A 21,785-nucleotide genomic window follows, 5' to 3' on the forward strand; every position below is an offset into this window, starting at 1 on the left:
AAAGCACTCAAGCCAGTAATCATTAAAAATTAAACTCTTTTTAACTTCTTAAGACCTTGTGTAAAAGAGCTCAGATCTTGTACTTTAGCAGTGGTGAACTTAACTACTTTGGGGTGGAATCTGCAAGGTATATATTGCTTATAATTCTGAACTGCCATAACTGATTTTGGTTCTAGTGCACATGTAAAGTTTTCTTTTGAATGCTAATTGATCGTATTCCTTGAGCAATCAAGGTACATGTTGATTGATCTAAATCCAGGTTTGGGTGATTGACCTAAAGGTGGCTTTTGTGGGCATCAATTTACCTTGCCTTTGTTGAGCTATAACCCTCCCACATTGCTGGCTCTTTTGCACAACTTGCTTCTATGTCATGCCAACATATCTGAAAGCTGACCTGTATCTGTGATGTCCATATTGTTAATCCAGCAATGATCTTCTCCACTACACTCTAAGCTTGGAACTTGACCTGTCATTGTCTCTTATTGTCAGTAATCCAGTGCATGAAGTACAAAGATTTGTAGAGGAGATTTCAGACTGCACTGACTTCATTTCCCTACTGCCAGTCGTGTACTGACGACTGACGGTCCATGTCATATACTGTGCCCCCCTGTCTCTATATCTTCTCTATATATTAAGCACTGCCTTCAAACCAGACAGTGAGGTAACGTGCATGTGGAGAGAGAGGGAAGCAGGTACACTGCAGTGATCAATAATCTCTCATGTTGAGCTGCTCCCATTCCTCAACTCTGTGCATGCTTCTGGCGTGGACGGCTGGATATCTCAGCAGCCTTAGAATGCAGGCAGACAATGGTAAATATAATGAAGTAAGGTTGGGTATATTGTGTAGCGTGATGTCAGTAAGGTGGTAGGAATCATTAGGATACAGAAGAGTCGGATATAGTATAACCAAAATAATCCAAAAAACACCTAAAACTTTAAATCTAGCAGTCAAACTGAATGCTAAAGATATCTGCAAAACTTCATATGTAGGAGATAGAAAATACTTCATAGTTTTGTTTCATTAGTACAACTGAAATGGACATTAAAAAATTGGTTAGATCAAAGCTATTTAGAAAATTGCTCGTATTTCAAAGGTAACTAGATGTAGGGAATATATCTAAGAATGTATTTTTACCATATTGCTAGTAATTTCCGATAATAGAAACACTAAGAATTCTGTATTTACAAATTTGAGCAAAATATTATTGAGCACATCTGTAATGGTCGTACCCAATCCAAAAGCCTGCAAATAGGGTGAACAATAAAGTAGCTTTTGAGGTCCCACAGATGACCTCGTCAGCTAAAAATAAGACTGTGAAAGAGGAGGGACAAAAATGGATTTCAGTGTTAGGAATACTTTTCAGAGAGGCAGTTGCTTGAAAAACATAAATCCTCTCCCTCTTTCAGTTAGCCCCTTTGCAAACTGATCGTCGATTTGGCAACTTTAATCTTTTGAAAAGTTATTTATCATTGAAGTTTTAGGAAGAGGTCTGTGGGACAAAATCATTGCATTTTTATTTTGAGAAGTATAGTTATAAGCATCAGAGCTTGGTCTTCTGGATTAGTAGCGTGAAGAGAAACAGGGCTCAATCTTTCTTTGGTAGTTAGGAGCAAGATCTGCCTACCACCCGTTTGCAGCATGCCACCTCCTGGTGTTGTAACTCCACTTTTTAGACACTTGTTGCTATTTCTCCCAAAATACTGCTTATCTGTCCCGTTTCCTTTATAAAAAAAAAAAACAAAAAAAAAAAACATATTTTTGATCGTAGGCCCCCTTGTGCATCGTTTACTCCAGACATTTTGATAATTCAATCTTGAAACTAGTTTTTTTTTTTTTTTTTTTTTGACCGATTGGCTATAAATGTATTTATTACTGAAGAAAGTGGGAGATTCGTTTTATGAAGCCCTTTAGTAATGAGACACCAAGCAAGACAGTAAGTTCACTCCATCCTTAATGCAGCACAGTGCACAAACGAAATATTTTTTTTTAGGATCCCTGCGGCACAGCAGTGTGTGGCATTCTAAGGAAAACGCAGGAGGCAGAATCAACTTCCTTAAGTAATCCAGGCCAGCTCAGCAGGCGTGCTGCTGGCTCCTCTTGCAACATACAGTCAGCTGCCTCTACACCTGCATTCTAAGCAGAACCCAGGAGGGCTCCTGAATGAAGAAATGGAGCTCAAGCAATTAACCCATATTACTCAACTCCATATTTCCTCTTCCTCCACCTCCCACCCCTTGACCACCACCTCCACAAAAAACCTACCCTCCAGTTTTATTCAACTATACATGAAGATACTATATATCATTCAACAACGTATAAATTCAGCTGAAACACCATAAGTACAATGTGAACTCCTTAAGGGAATATGGTATTGCTCACAAATAGTCATCCAGCCTCCTTGTTTTAACTAGTTCTACAAAATCTTCCCTTAGCTACTTGGTCATCACTCGCACACATCATTGATGGCTTTGTAACTAGAGTTCACCCTGCCATATCATCTGACTGCGTTCTTCCATAGTAGCTTCCTCGTCCATCAAACCAAGATCACTGCTGGCGTGGTAAGTGTTGATTAGCACGTCACCGCAATGCCTGCATTTCATTAAACGACTTTCGCGTCAGGCTCTCCCATTACTCAATAATATTGAATTGAACAATATTGTTCCTACAAACAGGGCTGAGGAGAAATTGCTTTTCCATCTCTTCACTATGGCACCTTTCATGACAAAATCTCCTGCCCCAAGATCTATTTGTTTTTTTAATACTCTGCATACTTTATCATACCTACTGTTGTGTGCTATTTGGGCCTGACTAATTCTCTTCTTGAATTCCTCAGGCAAACATTCAATAATCCTTGACATTACATCTACCTATGATTCTCCTTTTTAGGGGTTATCCTACCCTTCATCAATCCAAAAAGGATATGACTTGTACTTTCAATGTCATGTAAGCCCAAATCATGCATGTTATTTCTTTTTTCCCAATTCCGCGTATTCTTACTGTTTCTATTATGGCTTTTATCATTTGATTAAAGTGCTCTACACATCCATTGCCTTTAGGGTGATAAAACAGTCATTCTGTGTTTAACACAATGCAGAGATGGGTAAACTAGGAAACTTTTTTAGATGCAAATTGGCTTCTGTTACTTCACCAAGGACTTATGCAAACCCTCTGTCTAGAATACTGAGTTCCCTCACTTGATTTATAGCATTGGCGTCTGCCTTACACATTTGTCAGCGTCTGGTCACTTAGTGAATTGCTTTACCATAATAATCAAATATCTCAGTTCCCCTTCTTGATGTGACCTACAACATACGTACCAACACTTTCCTGTGGCATGCTCTGACAATGAATTGGGTGCAGTGGTGGTCTAAAAGTGGTTTGAGATTTGTCCTAAAATAATGCATTCCAAACATTTGCGGATCATCCGTTGCCCATCCACTCTAGGGTACCACTACACATCCTTGATGCTAGACTTAGTTTTGATTATACCCAAATATCCAGAATTTTCCCTCCTACACTCTGGGAGTCCTACATCCATCTCTCATCAACCAGCTGTCCTCCACAGATCCCTCAATCTTTACCTCCCAAAACACATCCAAATTACTTGCCACATCCTTTGTTTATAGCCAGGCACCCTTTACAAAATAAATGACTCTGCAGTACCTTGTCTTTTTCACATCCGTCCTTCCGTCCTACCTCACTTAATACCATTTCTTTCCATTTTTGCACTACCCTGTAGCCAACATTTATCCCACTCAACCTTGGGAGTTCTCCATCAGAGGCAAAGGCGTATGTCTTAAGGAATCTCCGACCTTGTTGCTCACTACCGGAATGTACTGCACTTTTTACGTGTAATCAGGCAGGCTTATAGATATGCAAGCAAAACGGGAGGATGCCCCATACAACCCTTTCATGGTTAGCATTTTAGTTAGAGGTTTATGGTCGCAACACAATAATCCAGGAAAACCCCACACAACTTGACAGAAATGTTTTAGACAACAGTTCTCTTCCTTTATACCACCCAATGCTGTTTTTGTTTTGCACTCTTGGGACTAAGCAAATTTAGAGTCATGCTTCAACTTATGCTATATAGTGTACATTTTGTCAGAAAAGTAATTTACAAATTTCCAATAAAATACTGTACAGGCTTTGTTGTTAGAGGACCCTGATTCATTCAACCAGCTTTTTTTTATCTGATCTCTGCAGAATTGATTTCATGGAAGTATGTGTAGGAAGTTGGCTCTGTATGCACTATTTCAAAGTAAGGAATAGTATGCACAGAGTCCAAGGGTTCCCCTTAGAGGTAAGATAGTGACAAAAAGAGATGATACTAATGCTCTATTTTGTGGTAGTGTGATCGAGCAGTAGGCTTATCAAAGGAGTAGTGTTAAGCATTTGTTGTACATACACAAGCAATAAATGAGAAACACACACTCGGAGACAATTCCAGGCCAATAGGTTTTTGTATAGAAAAATATTTTTTCTTAGTTTATTTTAAGAACCACAGGTTCAAATTTTACATGTAATACTTTAAATGAAAGGTATTGCAGGTAGGTACTTTAGGAACTTTGAATAATCAAAATAGCATACACAGTTTTTAAATAAATCACATGTAGCTATTTCAAAACTAGACAGTGCAATTTTCAACAGTTCCTGGGGGGAGTAAGAGTTAGTTAGTTTTTGCAGGTAAGTAAACCACCTACAGGGTTCAAGTTTGGGTCCAAGGTAGCCCACCGTTGGGGGTTCAGAGCAACCCCAAAGTTACCACACCAGCAGCTCAGGGCCGGTCAGGTGCAGAGGTCAAATTGGTGCCCAAAACGCATAGGCTTCAATAGAGAAGGGGGTGCCCCAGTTCCAGTCTGCCAACAGGTAAGTACCCGCGTCTTCGGAGGGCAGACCAGGGGGGTTTTGTAGGGCCCCGGGGGGGGACACAAGTTAGCACAGAAAGTACATCCTTAGCAGCACAGGGGCGGCCGGGTGCAGTGTGCAAACACGCGTCAGGTTTTCAATAGAAAGCAATGGGAGACCAAGGGATCTCTTCAGCGATGCAGGCAAGGGGGGGGCTTCTCGGGGTAGCCACCACCTGGGCAAGGGAGAGGGCCTCCTGGGGGTCAATCCTGCACTGGAGTTCGGATCCTTCAGGTCCTGGGGGCTGCGGGTGCAGAGTCTTTTCCAGGCGTTGGAATCTGAAGAACAGGCAGTCGCGGTCAGGGGGGAGCCTCAGGATTCCCTCTGCAGGCGTCGCTGTGGGGGCAACTCTGGCTACTCACGGTCTCTCAGTCGCCGGGGAGTCCTCCCTGAAGTGATTGTTCTCCACAAGTCGAGCCGGGGGCGTCGGGTGCAGAGTAGCAAGTCTCACGCTTCCGGCGGGAAACACAAGTTGTTTTAAAGTTGCTCCTTTGTAACAAAGTTGCAGTCTTGGGTGAACAGAGCCGCTGTCCTCGGGAGTTCTTGGTCCTTCTAGAGCAGGGCAGTGCTCTGAGGATTCAGAGGTCGCTGGTCCCTGGGGAAAGCGTCGCTGGAGCAGTGTCTTTAGAAGGGGGGGAGACAGGCCGGTAGAGCTGGGGACAAAGCAGTTGGTGTCTCTGTCTTCTCTGCAGGGGTTTTCAGCTTAGTCCTCTTCTATTTAGGTTGCAGGAATCTGAGTTCCTAGGTTCTGGGGAGCCCCTAAATACAGAATTTAGGGGTGTGTTTAGGTCTGGGAGGGCAGTAGCCAATGGCTACTAGCCCTGAGGGTGGCTACACCCTCTTGGTGCCTGCTCCCAAGGGGAGGGGGTCACATTCCTATCCCTATTGGGGGAATCCTCCATCTGCAAGATGGAGGATTTCTAAAAGTCAGAGTCGCCTCAGCTCAGGTTGCCTTGGGGGCTGTCCTGACTGGCCAGTGACTCCTCCTTGTTTTTCTCATTATCTCTCCTGGGCTTGCCGCCAAAAGTGGGTCCGTGGCCGGAGGGGGCGGGCAACTCCACTAGCTGGAATGCCCTGGGGTGCTGTAACAAAGGGGGTGAGCCTTTGAGGCTCACCGCCAGGTGTTACAGTTCCTGCAAGGGGGAGGTGATGAGCATCTCCACCCAGTACAGGCTTTGTTACTAGCCACAGAGTGACAAAGGCACTCTCCCCACACGGGTAGTTGGTTAAGGTTTCAGGGGGCACCTCTAAGGTGCCCTCTGGGGTGTATGTTACAATAAAACGTAAACTGGCATCAGTGTGCGTTTATTGTGCTGAGAAGTTTGATACCAAACGTCCCAGTTTTCAGTGTAGCCATTATGGTGCTGTGGAGTTCGTGCATGACAGACTCCCAGACCATATACTCTTATGGCTACCCTGCACTTACAATGTCTAAGGTTTTGCTTAGACACTGTAGGGGCACAGTGCTCATGCACTTGTGCCCTCACCTATGGTATAGTGCACCCTGCCTTAGGGCTGTAAGGCCTGCTAGAGGGGTGACTTATCTATACTGCATAGGCAATGTGAGGTTGGCATGGTACCCTGAGGGGAGTGCCATGTCGAATTACTTGTGTTGTCCTCACTAGCACACACAAGCTGGCAAGCAGTGTGTCTGTGCTGAGTGAGGGGTCCCCAGGGTGGCATAAGACATGCTGCATCCCTTAGAGACCTTCCCTGGCATCAGGGCCCTTGGTACCAGGGGTACCAGTTACAAGGCACTTACCTGGATGCCAGGGTGTGTCAATTGTGGAAACAAAAGTACAGGTTAGGGAAAGAGCACTGGTGCTGGGGCCTGGTTAGCAGGCCTCAGCACACTTTCAAATCAAAACTTAGCATCAGCAAAGGCAAAAAGTCAGCAGGTAACCATGCCAAGGAGGCATTTCCTTACAGTATGTGAATCTGTCCCTTGAATCATGTTGTCCCAATTACCAGAATGTCAGATTGGACAAATGTAACATTGCCCATTCCTCTAAATATATTGTACATAAGCCTCTGGAACATTGTTGATGCTTACTCAAAAAGGACCCTGTAAAATACAGACTCACCCGATGGGTCTGAAAAACGTGGTTTAGCTCTCACTGTTCAGATGCAGAGGTATCTAATTGTAAGCAGCAGTTAAATCAGTAATAGAAACCCAACACATACCTTTTGGTTATTTGTAAAAGTTCATTAATCCTTGGCAGAGAAAACTTAACAATTAGAATGTACTCATTGAGATCTCTCGGTTCAGCACACTATCCTATCCGGCTGTTGGCCATGGGTTACCATCAAAGAGGTCATCCAGTCAGAAGATGCTATTTGCTCTATTACTTCACCATCCTCCAATTTCCTTAGCTACAGTATGAGTTTCCCCCCTTATGCCCATGGGAATACACTTTACTTAATAACACAGGGCTCGATATCCTCCTTCACTATAATCCTAAACTTAAACCGATCAAGTTACCCAATTAGTCCAGAAAACAAATAAAGGGAATTATCCTAACCTATCCCTTCCAGTTTGGTCCCACTCACCCAGCACTAATACTGGCTCAGAACTGTTGGGCTTAGCTATAATTCCCATGTCACTATGATCCTAACAGTGGAACAGAAGTGGGCCTTTTACCACAATCTCTGTTTGTTAAAAAATGAGTTGCTGAAATCCTAGTATCTCTGTGTACTCACCTGTAAAACTGTGGCTTAATATCAGCAGTTTCTGTCTCCTCCCACAGTTTGTCAGCCAAAAGCTTTTTCCACTCATCCGTGTTTATTGTGTAAGGAGAGCTGTAGTCTACTAAGATGTGCACCTTAACTCCTCCTGATACTTCACAAACCTAATTTTCCTAATGGTGGGAGGGGTGGGGGGGGGCTGCATTAAAAGGTTTGGAGACCACTGCTTTATTGTGAGGTTTTTACAACACAGATGCAACAACATTGCATATTAGCAATCTAATGTAAGCAATATAACACTACTTCAGATCTGATACAATCACAGGGCATTCTCTAGACTGACCAACTTCCCTCCTGAAAGGATGATGCATACTCTGCTGATGGTGGGCTGACTGGCTTGTGCATGCTACAAGCCATTTAATGAACCCTCATCAGAGTTCCCCTCTGTGATTGAAGCCATAAATTCTTGAAGCAAACCTGCCCACTCAAAGCACGCAACCTACGCTTTTCAGCCAGGACCCACTATCCCATATCCCTACACCATCGCTTATATGTAGGTGCTCTCGCTGATATCACTTTAATAGCTATTCTGCGATTTGCTAACACAAGGCCTAGTAAGGCAAATTTATGATATACTTAGCTCCTGCTTGGGCTTAGTATAAGATACAGCAGGCAATGGCGAATGGATTACAATATGTTTACGTTGGTGATGTCCCAGAGGCTGCATGTGATTTTGTGCCAGTATTCACTTCGTTCTGGGCACCCCCAAGCCATACGTAGGAAGTCTGCCTCATCTTCTGCATACCTGCGGCAGGTACCTGACTGATTCCTGTAGATGGTGCACAATTGCTTCTTCGAGAGATGAGTGTGATGCAGGACATAGAAGTGTGCAAGCTTTAATGTGGCATTGCTGGAGGCTCCCACAACTATGGTGCAAGCTTTCACCCATTCTTGGTCTGTCAATGGCTCCTCCAAGTCCCTTTCCCAGCCCTGTCAAGCAACCATCAAGGTGGCCGCTCTATCCTGTTTCAGCACTTCATAAAATCTCAACAGGTCTAAACAGCCCTCCCCCTCCTCCCCAACTACACCTCCAGTGTTTGCAGCACCTAGGGTCTGTCGAAAACATGTCCAGATGTCCCCAGCCATCCTAGTAATTTTGGCAAATTGCAAGAATTGGCAAGGGCCCACTCTTAATACCTCCATAGCCTTTTCAAATGTTACACACCTCATCCTGGGATACAGATCTCCCAATGTTTCGCAACCTCCTGCGATCTGTCTCCTTGGACATAATCTGTTTAATCTGCATAAAGGGCTTCAACCACCACAAGGGCAGCTTCACAGAATATTTAAGTCTGTGCAGCACTTTTCTTATGGCCATCTCACAGGTCCGCGCTGTCTGCCACACAACATATGGGTAGTCTTGGTGCAATCCGCCCCACTTTCACTAGGCATATGGGCAGTTGATCCCCCCCACCCTTATGTACCTACCAACAACAGTTTCTCACCATTCAAGCCTTCTGAGCACCACTGAAGGGCATGCTGTAATAGTGCTGCATTGTAGTATAATTCTATATCTGGGAGGCCTAGTCCCTCTTCCTCCATTCCAGCTTTAAGACCCAAAGTCCCACCCGACTGTGCCTGCCCTCCCAGACCAGTGTAATCAGAAGGCTATAGCCCCCAGTTTCAATTTAATTTCATGCACATAGCCTTTCAATTCACCCATTTCCTCCCTAAACATATCCTTAGCTCCACCCAAAATATCCGCTAACGAAACTTCATCAATAACTGTGACCTGACTGGGGGCACACAGATTGATTGACAATACGAAGATCGTATTGATGTTGCCAACCCAAAATAGGGGGACCAAATTCTGCCACATAAACTTTGCCTAAAACCTTCCTTCCTTTGAAAATTATGTCAGTGAACATGTAACCAACGATGTCAATTTGTTCACCCTGATAACCCCCAGGATTGATGTCCTTGGGCAATAATCTGGTTGAAGGCCACTTCCGAAGGAACAGATCTTTAGGAATGATGGTGTATAAGGAGCAAGAATCTACCATTAACTCCACTGGCATATTCTTTATAATAAACTCTGCCCTAGGCCTTTGCATCCTTCTCACTTGCACCACTGCATTATCAGCCTCAGACACACATAAAACTCTCTCAATTATGTCACCCTTGAATGGGTCACCTACTGCAACTACTACCTTGGCCACTTTCCCTTTAATATGTTCCTTCTCTTTACAAACCCTTGCAAAATGTCCTTTGCGCCATCATCTCAGACACTATTTTCCCCAGTGCAAAACAGTTCTTAGATTAGTAAGTGTAATACTTACTACCACACTTGGTACACATCCTACCGTTAACCCTACTATTGCTGGGAGAGGTATTGTGTCTTCCCCATGACGATTTATTAGTGACCGCTACGTCACCCTCAATCGATGATAATTCCTCAGAACACTTAGCCTCTCTCCTCCCATTTGTTTCATACAAAATTCAGACTCCTCAACAAACTTTGCAATCTCTATACCATCCTTCAACTTAGGGTCCTTTGCTGCCCACAACCTTTTCTGCATTTTCTTACTCCTACACCGTACAATAAGTTGTACTATGATTAAATCCTTGGTAATCGCTCCAAATCTGCATTTAACGGAAAGCTCTCTTAAACGAGCAACAAATTTATCTACAGATTCACCCCCTCTCTGGGGTTGTGTGTAAAACTTAAACCTTTGCATGACCACATTTTCAGTTTTAGCAAATCTCAATTCCAATCTCCGCCTAGTCTCTAAAAATGCATCATCTATAGGCTGTCCAGCTTGATCAACAACCTTTGGCAAATATTTGAACACATGCTGTCCTTTGCCTAAAGAACTAATTAAAATGGCTTTTTTTTTTTATTGGAGGAGAATCCTAGACCATTTAGAGCTTCAAGATAATTATCAAACATATCTATCCACTCCTCCCATTATATTGGTGGACTCCCAGGTTGCATCAAAAACAGAGGTGGAGAATATACTGCAGTGGTCTCAATATCCATGTTTTACTATAATACGATTAAAAAATAAACTTGTTTTAATCAACTTTTTTAAGGTGTGCCTATCACCGCAGAAGGCACGATAATTAGTATACACAGTCCATCGCATAAGCAAATGATAGACGTACTAGTTCATCAATTTGACTCGTTAGGTTTCCATGCAAATGCCGTGTTGTCAAATGAGTTTTCCCAACTCTCAAAAATGGCCGCTGATCACGTCATTGAACGTGCGCCTGACTTAGTTTTCTTATCTTTCCAAGATGGCCGCCGACATCCTTTTAGTGTGTGCCTGATGTCAGCACGCCAAGCGTAAGAGATCAGGCTTGAAAGGAAGCAGCGTTACAGCAGCGCGCTCCCAGGAAACCGCTAGCTACGAAGTTCGCGCGCGTACCAACCCAACCCAAGACCAGACAAAGTCCAAACAACCGTACGAGGTAAGCACAAATCCTTTAGTCAAACATTACTCAAGGTGCCGATCATGAAAAAGCAATTTGCATATTACACTGAATCTAGAAACCGTGGGTCCGAAGCATCCACATTGAGATTCGATCGCATTTCCAACTGCGAGGAGAGAGAGAGAGAACACTGGTTACACCGTTTTAGCACGTTCGCCTCGAGGCTAACAATACAGAGCAGCCTCGAGCCACATTACAACACGGTACCACTCTGGTTCTTCACAGTAAAGAAAGCAATCAAAGTAAGAATAAGTTCCAGCTAGTGTTTTATCCATAGCAGCGGCTGCTTGTGGGAGGGTAAAAAGGGTGGTGCAGTGCGTTGCAGGTGGAGGGGGGAGAATTAGAACAAAAAATTAAAAAAAACTGACCTTTAATTCTGCGCCTCTCTGCTTCACTCCTCCAACCTAGAGCTGATTGAAGGCACAGGCTCCCAGCCTGCCCCGCAGCCAATCCGGACGCTCCTCAGAGGAGCGTCGCGATTGGCTTGGACTGCCCAGCCAGGGTGCTCCCAGGAAGACTGGGAGCCTGTGCTTGTTCTCTCTAGCCCTGCAACACAGTGCCTACTGCACATGTGTTTGGCCGGCCTGAGACAACTGGCCAAACATACATGGGCATTGAGGAGAGTGCACATTGCACTGCCCTCTGTGCTCGTCACAGCCTGTGGCCCGCCCCTTTTTTTAATACAAAACGATAATAAACAGTTTATTATCGTTTTGTGTTCAAAGGTGTTCAGCTGCTGCCAGGGGGGAGGAGCCGCACCTAGTCAGTAGGCACTCATTCCCTGAGTATTCCTTTCCCAATAAACAGCAGGAGGCTATGTCGGTGGGGTGACCACCTGTGACTGGGCACCCTCCACATCACTGGCCAGTGCGTCCTCCAGTGGAGCTTCTGCCACCACTGCCAGTGTGCTCTCCCGCTACACCTCCGCTGGGATCTGTCCGCAGCATTCCCCCAGGAAACCATCCTCTGCGTTCAGTCGATCCACTAGGTCTAACACTCCTATTTTTTTTGTTTGTGAGCTCCGAGCCCTCTTCTGCATCTCGCAGATGTATCTGTCCAACCAGTTACACACCTCCCCGGGAATATTGAAGAATTGGGTCTGGCCGCCATGCACCGCCCGTAGTTTGACAGGGAACAAACAGTAAAATGTATCTGTAGCCCAGGGGCCGGAAACTGCTGGCAGCCAGGTTCGTGCCTGAACCCTGTGATCTAATTCGGGAACATCCGGATCTGTATTCCCCGCGTAGGGAGTTTTTCCAGGCGTTTGGGCCCATTGTAGGGTGGTGCCTCGGTCCGTGTGGTTGAGCACCTGTGCGCTCACTGTGTGGCGGGGTCATTGCGCGGTGCTCTGGTTCCTTCACGAACACGGGCGACAAGCTTGAGCCTAGAATACGCCGGAGCCAAGGAATACGTCCGAGAAAGGCCTCTGGGTGGTCCCCCCCTGACCCGCTCGAAACCCAAGAAATGCTGGTTGCACCTTCGAGCACCCCCACGGACTCCAGCCCAGCACAAGCGCTGCTGCTCCTGCTGCACCATGGAGTCAGCTGCTTCTAAACGTGTAATCTAAAGACCACCCTGGAGTGCTCTAGAACGCAGGAGTGGTGATCAAGCAAAGGAACGCGCATCACACAGCTGTACATAAGGAAAGACGAGAATAGGTGAAGAATCTTTAAATAGGAACAATGTGCCGTTAAAGTGACTTTGCAGGCTTTCGCCTGACTGAATAATGGTGTACTACTGCCATCATGTGGCGAAAAAGTTTTGAGTAAATAAAGCACTTTAAATGATTCTAAGCAATACGTTTTTATTGTTTCCTGTAGAGATAATACGTTTACCTTTGTTTGGTACGTTTGTCCACATTCGCCTATTACTTAACATGCTATGCTGCCTTTTATACTTCCCCGCCTTATTAATTATCTGAAGTTCTTCTGCCATTTGCACAATGTAGAGGCTTTAAAAGACTGGATAGTTTGCCAACTTGCAATTAAACTTTGCCGAGAATGTCTTTAAATAGTGTATGTTTTTCTGTGTTTATGTGCGGGTAGACTTTTCATTGTTAGGTTCAGATTTTTTTTTGGGGAGTTAGCATGAAGTGAATGAGTTTGTTGTAGGAATATGTTAATTATTTGTGTGTGTATGGATTGGGAGTGACGAGGGGCTTTTACTTTTTCTATAAAAAAAAAAAAACTATCACTTTTTATCAGTTGCACATTGCCTGGTTAGAGTAGATTCAGGGCGATTGATATTGTGCTGTGGGAGAAAGCCCAATAATTGATTAAATTACGCAGCTTCTGACAGTTCTTCTTACCATAAGGAGATCAGAAGTAAGGCCAGGACTGAACTTGTACCGTTTTACTCTTCGACCGCTGTTTGCTGCGTGGATGGTGTCTGCTGACACCTATGTTACCTATCATAAATGAGTGTCGTGTTCCTCTCGTAGTGTTAAGTGGCCTGTCGCCCTAGATATCACATGCTGGCGCTGAGCACTATTCTGGAATACTGCTAGCAAAAGCAGTAGGACCATTGCCAATGATGTCATGTCTAAAGAAACCTACTGGGGTATTAAATGAAAAAGCCCCACCCATTTCGTATCTAACATGTACAAGCACCCGGGGATGAAATGTTTTAGGAGCCAATGAAGTAACCCATATCTTCAGAAAACCTATCAATATCTCTTCTCTTATTGCATCATTATCCCTTGTTAAATGCCATGGTTTAAAGAGAAAATTTACAAATTATGTTTTGGGTCTGGCCAGGTTAGGTAAGAACTTATGATTTTGCTAAAAATGTATGTACAACATACATAAGTGGCATGAGCCAACCCTCTTCTCTCTCTTTTTCTCTCTCTCACGCACTCTCTATCTCTCTCTTAATGCAGTATCATGAATTACATTGTGTCTTCACTTAGGTTTGCGACCAGTCCCTGTTTCATACATAGTTTACATGACTTAAGTCTTTGTCTTCTGTATCCAATTTACCTGTCAAGTGGTACGCACTTGACCTTAGGCTCATCAGTGGTAATGTAGGACAAGCCCTTTGCCAGTGCTCAAATCCCTACAGGTTCTCAGATTGCTTCGCAAGGCTGCTTTACGGGGGAAGCAGCCGTATGATACAAGTCCGGATTGATTGAGGATTTGTTTTTTTTTTTCTGCAGTGATCTGCTGTACTGTTATGGGACGACAAGTAACTCTTATGTGATCTTGTATTTGCCTTTTTTGTCTAAGAGGGATTTCAGTGCTTTGTTTTCTTTCTGGAGAGTTTACACAAAAGGCTTTCCTTTCTTTTGCAGGTGTTCCATATAAACAGTTGACAGTTGGTGTTCCTAAAGAAATTTTCCAGAATGAGAAGAGAGTGGCCTTGTCACCAGCTGGAGTCCAGGCACTGATTAAACAAGGCTTTAATGTTGTGGTTGAAAGTGGAGCAGGCGAAAACTCAAGATTTTCTGATGACCACTACAAGGAGGCCGGTGCAAAGATCCTAGGGACCAAAGAAGTACTAGCATCAGACCTCGTTCTCAAAGTATGTTACTGCCCATGTACATTTCTGTTGCTGTAAAAGCTTAATGAGGTTGAGCATTTTTTTTTCTCTAGCTAGACTGTTGCCACTGCTAGCCATTTCCATAATGACCCTCTGGCCTGACATTGCCATGGTTAATCACTTTAGCTTCTTCTAGAGCTCTGCAGTTTCCATGCACCTTCATCTGGTCTATAGGAGTTGTTAACATGCCCCTTTGATCCACAGAGCATAGGTCCAGCAAAGACATTTAGGAGAAAATCGGCCATGTAAGTGTTACCCCCGCACTTGTGGGTGCCAGAAAAGCAAGTTTAGAAAGCGTGGATGGTGCTCTGCACGCTATCTATAGTTATTGTCATAGGATTCCTTAAGCCCTGTGCTTTAGTGCCGCTAAGTGGAATCTGTCCATCTTTCACGAAGAATCTGATTGAAAGTAGATCGATCTTTTACTTAGCCCTACATTTCTAAAAGTATGCTTTCATAGTAAGGCAGCAATGTTGAAAGTCTGTTTAATGCACTTTTAAGAGTGACTATAAAGAGTGAGATTCATGCAGTGGTTTCTGCTGCACGACGAGCGGCCAACATATTTATCCTAAGGGATTCTAGCGTATTCTCCAAATATTGGTGTTTTGAGTCTTGAACCGATCTTGTTCTGCAGATTGGGTTGTAAGCTGAAGTTTTAGAATTTGAGAAATACATGTTTTAAACTGAACTAACATCTGTAAAAAACGTACAAATTGTTATGTTAAGGATTATGAAGATCCCCTCTTAAGTTCTTGTGAAAATGCAGCCCTTGCAAGACTGTGCAATGCTGCAAAATATTATAGTTTCAGTAGACTAATGATAATATTCATCAATTTCTATATAGGGATTACTTTTATGTAGTTAAGTTATTTTTGTCTTATTTAGCCATTCTGGAAAAATCTAACTGCATTTTCAGTGTTTGCAAATGACGCAGATATTTTTAACCAACCCCAACATGCTATAAACAGTTTAAAATAAGAACATCATTAATTGTAAATATTGCGAATAGTTACTGGAATGTGGGCGCATGATTTGCCTTACCTTATCCATGTCCTTTGTCTCTGTTGCACAGGTGAGGGCGCCCATGTTAAACCCGGCCCTAGGTGCCCATGAGGCAGACTTTTTGAAACCTGCAGCTACAATTATCAGTTTCATCTATCCAGCTCAGAACCCAGAGCTGCTGAATAAACTGGCTGAAAATCGAAGCACTGTCTTAGCCATGGACCAGGTACCCCGCGTCACCATCGCTCAGGGTTACGATGCTCTCAGCTCCATGGCCAATATTGCAGGGTATGATTTGGCATTCTTGTATGTTACAGTCACTGTTTTGAGTCCTTGGCTCTCAGAAAATATATACTTTGTATAAATGAGCATAGATAAGTAAAAGTTACCTTAAAAGTTAAACAAAGGACCAGGACTCTAATTTACTTGGACACACATACTGTATGAAAATGCCAGAATTCTATGCAAATATACAACTTCTTTTCAAAAGTAGTTAACTTGAAGAATAAATTTGTTAAAGCAGAGTCGGCATGTCGTAAAGCGTTTAGGGCCTGACTGGGAGTGTGGTGGTTCTCAGACCACCACTCTCGGGGTGGCTGTTGGACCGCCACATTATGAGGTTGGCGGTACCTACCGCAGGCATCTTCGATCCTGACGGGGCTGATGGTGGCGGTGGTCGGAATCAGCCAGGGCAGTGCTGACCTGGTTCTAAGCCAGCCATGAACAGGCTTGTGGAGAACAGGTGCAGAGGGCCACGGGGGGGGGGCAGACAGTGAGCATTGCGAGGGTGCTGACGCACCCTGCGGGTTGCAGTATTACTGCCGGCTTGATTATGAGCTGGCGACCATGCTGTCACCACTTTCCCATTGGTCTGACAGGCAAAAGCCAAGGTTTCTGCCCGTCTGCTCAGCAGGAAAGTCTTATTGGGCCCGGTGGGGAGGTAGCCAGTATGGCATCAGCCTCCCCGTCGGAAGTTCAACGGACGGGTCATCCCATCTGCCGAACTCGTGATGAGGCCCTTAGTTTTGAATGCTGTGCATTGTGTTGGTCGTGGTATATTGCTTTATGAATTTATTGTCTTTTGTTAGGATTCAAGTAATTATATTTTTAACTGGTGTACAGACAATGGACAACTCTCATTCAAAAATAAAGGAAGCTGTTGTATTTGACCTTTTTTTTTTTTAGCATTATTACGTGTACTTTCAGACAAGGCACTTTAAAGTGCAAAAAAGAGAGCCACAGGTGTTTGCTGAAGTTGTTGGCCTTAGTTTTAAACACAGGAATACCTGGGTTTTCTGCAGCGATGCCTTTGTTACAGTAATTATCTTCTAAATCACCATGTACCCTGGGAATGTCCAATTCCCTTGGGTTGAACTATCTCTGCAGCTCTGTGGCTCCCACAGACCTTTGCATGTGTAGTGTCTGATCATTCCTTAGATCATTCTGGTTTCCTTATCTTGCTCCAGGACTGCTCCTCTGTTCGCTTGAGAGACCCATGTATCTGGGATGTCTGCTCATTTGTTGGCTTGCTCCTCTGCTATTCTGAGGTGTGCTGTTTAAAGAAAATTGTGTTTTTAGTTGTATAATGCCTTTTCCCATGGGTCTGTCCACTACTACCCCTGTTTGGACTCCTCAAAGCATATACTGTTTCTGGTAGCATTATGTCCTGCACCTGGAGAGACTCCATAGAGCATACTATGACAGGTAGTATTTTGTCCATTACTGATATTAATATAGATTTTTAGGGAAGCAATGTTATTTACAATATTTGTGATCTTAATATCGTTTTCACTAAAATAGTTGCAAAAAATATAATTTTTAAATTCTTTGTGTTTTAGTTATATTTTATTTGTATGTGTTGTATATTGTTTGTATAATTGTTGTTAATATTTTTAAATATATATTGAAATTAAGTTATTTTTTTTAATTTCATTATTTACATATTCATTTTTAATAGAATTTTTAATTAAATTAGAATTATGAAAATTGTTTAGTAATTCTTCAGGGACATATAGCAGTTGCAGGTTTGGTTTTTAGGGTATGGGATGGGAAATTAATTGTTAATTAAGTGTTAATTAATTAATTGTTTTTTATTAAAATATGTAACTGACTTATTGCATTTACATATTTGTATTTTTCTTGTTCTATATTTGTGGGTTGTTGGGTTTGTAGGGGAATAGGGTGGGAGTTTAATAATTGAATCTTAATTGTTAATTTCACCTTAATTATTTAATTGATTAATATGTCAACATTATATTTAAATTATTTTTGTATATTAGATGTGGGTTTGGTTTGTAGGTGTATAGGGTGGAAAGTTAACTAAGTAATAATTACTGGTTATTAATTTGTAACAATATTTAATTGAGTTACAATTATGTACATTTTTTTTTATATTTGTTTAATGTTATACATTAGTTATAGGTTGTGTTTGTAGGATGATAGGAAGTTATTTATGTAATAACGTTTTTAATTATATTTTATTTGGGTTGGTAGGTTTGTGGGGAATATGGTGTGGGAATTCAATTAAATCAATTAACATTTGTTTAGTTGATATTTTAAAACATGTAATTATATAAAATGTGTAAATCATGTTTAAAAAAACAAAAAAAATATATACACATACAATTTCTATAATTTTTGGTGAATTTAATAGTTATGAAATTATGTAGTGTTTTAAGTGAACGACATTCTTCTTTCCAACACTTTCCCTGCTGTTGCACAGACTGGAGTGGGAAATATACATTTTACATCTTTGAAGTATAATGCTATCATTTGCAGAGTTCAATATATTGAATTTCTGTAATATTGTTTAGTTTTTAAATTTTTTATATATATATATATTTAAAATTTATTTTGTTAAATTAATGTTTTTTTATATATTTATATAAATACATGTTTTTATATTAATACATTGAAAAAAAAGTAAAAAATGTATGTTTTTTTTAATAGTATATTATGTGTGGATATATAAACACATATTGATGTGTGTTTATAGAAGTAAATATTTTTAATGTTACCATGTTTATTGAAGTAAATATTTATTTTAATGAATAAATGTTACTTATTCATTGAATATACTTCGTTATGTATTAAAATATTTAGCATTTACTATTTTATACTGTCTAATGAAAATTGATATTTTGACCTGTTTTTTACAGTATTAGTGTGAATCGATATTGTTCAATAATTTTGTATTTTCCATTATATGTATAGGGAAACCGTATTTGTGTCAACGATATTTTTGGCACAATCTTGGTGTATCCCAATATTTGTGATCTTGATTTTATGTAACTACTCTAAAAAGAGGTATGCCCAGGTATTCCCTTAGAAGTGGACCAGGCTTTCTCTAAAAATCCCAAGTGCTCCATATGTGATAGTGTGGTCGAGCAGGTTAGGCTAATCAAGGGGAAGTGTTAGATAATTTTTGCATACACAGTCAATAAATGATGCACACTCAATGAGGAGATCCCCACCAATTTAGAAAAATAACATGTATTTGTATATATTTTTAACACCAATAATTTTTTTTTGGGGTAAGTCTTTTAAGTTAGCAATTTTTAAGTATATAGAAATTACACTTGCGTTGACTTTAACGCGGTAATGTTATCCTATAGGGAAATAAACATATATATTCCATTTGGGCACCTAGCAATGTCTGCAGGACCAGCCTTCAGGGGTTAAGGTGCGCATGGGGCAAGGTCCAAGATATTACCAAGTGTTCACTTCGAGAGTATTGGAAGCTGGCTCTCTATGGTGCATTAAAAAGAAGTACACCATCCAGATAGTCCAGTGGATCACCAGTTGGTTTGCAGAGGCAAAGGTAGATAGGAGTAATGCTCTATTTTGTGGTAGTGTGGGCGTGCAGTTAGGCTTATCAGGCGGTAGTGCTAAACTGTTGTACTCGCTGAGGCAATAAATGAGACATGCACTCAAAGAATAAATCCCAGACCAATTAAAAATAATACTACTTTTGTGTGTGTGTGTGTGTGTGTGTGTGTATGTATGTGTATATATATATATATATATATTGTGTATGTATGTATGTGTATATATATATACATATATATACACACCCTGCATTAGTCCACCAAACTAGTGGTTGCAGGGGATATGAATTGCACTTTTGAACCCTCTTGTTTAAGCAGTGACCTAACGGTCGAAGAAGATGAACTTTGGGGTATTCCACAATTGATTAACCGGCAATTATGTACTTGCTCCTGTGTTGCTTTACAGCTGACATCCTTGTGTCTCAAATATGGACTTAGGGGCTGCAATGGCCATACCCGCTCTGACTTGATTACTGCATTTACCTTTAAGCAAGGTCAGTCCTTAAGTGTTATTGATTACTTTCTAGTGGATGTCAGGTTATGGCCATCTTTAAAAGACATGAAGGTGGACTCTCATTACGAGAGCGATCATAATTCCCTGCTCCTCACTTTATACAGTGGTGCATTTAGGAGATCGCAGAACATTCATCTTACTGAGGTCCTGGAGCCTCTTTTGGATAATAGCCCTATTCATGTCAGCTGGCCTTAAGTAATGTCCAGTCCTTACTTGATCAAGGGTAGGGGTACTGTTTGATGCTGTGGCTGATTACGAGGAGCTCGAAATCAGCAACATTCCAATTCTCAGCATCCACGAAGAAATGATGAGGGAATTGCAAAATATTTTCTATAGGAAGACTACCACTAAGCGCCTTGATGATAACCATAAAACTAGCGAGTGGTTTAATAAGGACTGTTCCAAGGCCAAATTAGCATTAAAATCAGCCATTATGTCCCGTTCACAGGAGGTGATAAAATCAGCCAGATTTACCTACAATAAGACCATAACACAGGCCAAAAAAAGCTGGGAAGATAAAACCTGGCAGAACCTGCTTGATGCAATTAAGCATAATAATAATGCGCCATTTTGGAAGTTACTGTACTATAGACACAGAGGGGGCAAGAGTACAAACCGCACTCATATTCAACCTGAGAGCTGGGTGGATAACTGTAGTGCTTTCCTCTTATCTAGTTTCTAAGCACTAACATAACACACCAGAAATGCACTTCTGAGTTCAAAGGAGACTTTTATTGTTGTTCATTCTTCCCCAACCACACTTTTTATGTTGACGAGTTAGTAGCTTTCACGCCCGCGTTAATCAAACAAAATATATCAGTTTGCAATATACACAGCAGGTTATATTTATAAGATATTGAATGCAAAGCAAAACAAATACTTCACCGTGTGGGAAACTATTTACAGCTTCATCTTTCTAAGGTCTGCAAGCTGATGACCCCCCGTCAGCCGCGAGAAAGAGATTCATCTACCCACACGGGATTGCTGGCAGCTGGCGCCAAGCTCCAGCACGAGGTCCGGCAGATTCGAATCTGACTCTCTGCAGCCTGTTACATTTGTTACAACGGTGTGCCCCCTCCTCTCAGACCTGGGAAACTGAGCAAGCCTTTTGGAGACTGGCCAGGTCTCCAAGACTACTCCTGTTCCCAAGCTCAAGCGAAGAAAAACAACACCCATGTACCCTCTCTTATCAGGTCTAGTCTACTGTGAGAAAAACATCTTGGTTCTCTTGTGCAAAAACACAGCTTGGAAAAATACAGCTTGGATTCTCAACTGCAATGTCTAACTCCACGTTAAAGGCAATAGGCAGCTAACCTAAATATCAAATGCAATGTCATGTTAAAGGCAATAGGCAGCTAACCTAAATATCAAATGCAATGGCTAGTGTCATGTCAAAGCCAATAGGCAGCTGAGCTGAATACAAAATGCAATGTATAATATCATGTCAAAGCCCATAGGCAGCTGAGCTGAATATAAAATGCAATGTATAATATCATGTCAAAGCCAATAGGCAGCTGAGCTGAATATAAAATGTAATATATGATATCATGTCAAAGCCAATAGGCAACGGAGCTGAATACAAAATGTAATATATGATATCATGTCAAAGCCAATAGGCAGCGGAGCTGAATACAAAATGTAATATATGATATCATGTCAAAGCCAATAGGCAGCGGAGCTGAATACAAAATGTAATATATGATATCATGTCAAAGCCAATAGGCAGAATATCTAATAGCATGTCAAAGTCATTAGGCAGCTAAACTGAATACATCATATCAAAGTCAATAGGCATGCAATGTCAAAGCCAATAGGCGGC

At 42.0% G+C, this 21,785-nt stretch overlaps 1 protein-coding gene across 2 annotated transcripts in view; it reads left to right on the forward strand.

Annotated features, from left to right (window-relative positions):
- NNT (nicotinamide nucleotide transhydrogenase) overlaps positions 1-21,785 on the forward strand; it is a 293,073-nt gene that overhangs the window by 39,925 nt on the left and 231,363 nt on the right. For both annotated transcript variants that reach the window (XM_069221538.1, XM_069221543.1), the window contains exons 3-4: positions 14,376-14,605; positions 15,696-15,913. In XM_069221538.1, coding sequence (XP_069077639.1) covers positions 14,376-14,605; positions 15,696-15,913 — 448 coding nt within the window. The remainder of the gene's footprint in view (positions 1-14,375; positions 14,606-15,695; positions 15,914-21,785) is intronic.

Source organism: Pleurodeles waltl, chromosome 1_1 (assembly GCF_031143425.1).
Source record: "Pleurodeles waltl isolate 20211129_DDA chromosome 1_1, aPleWal1.hap1.20221129, whole genome shotgun sequence".
In the NCBI taxonomy this organism is placed as follows: Eukaryota; Metazoa; Chordata; class Amphibia; order Caudata; family Salamandridae; genus Pleurodeles; species Pleurodeles waltl.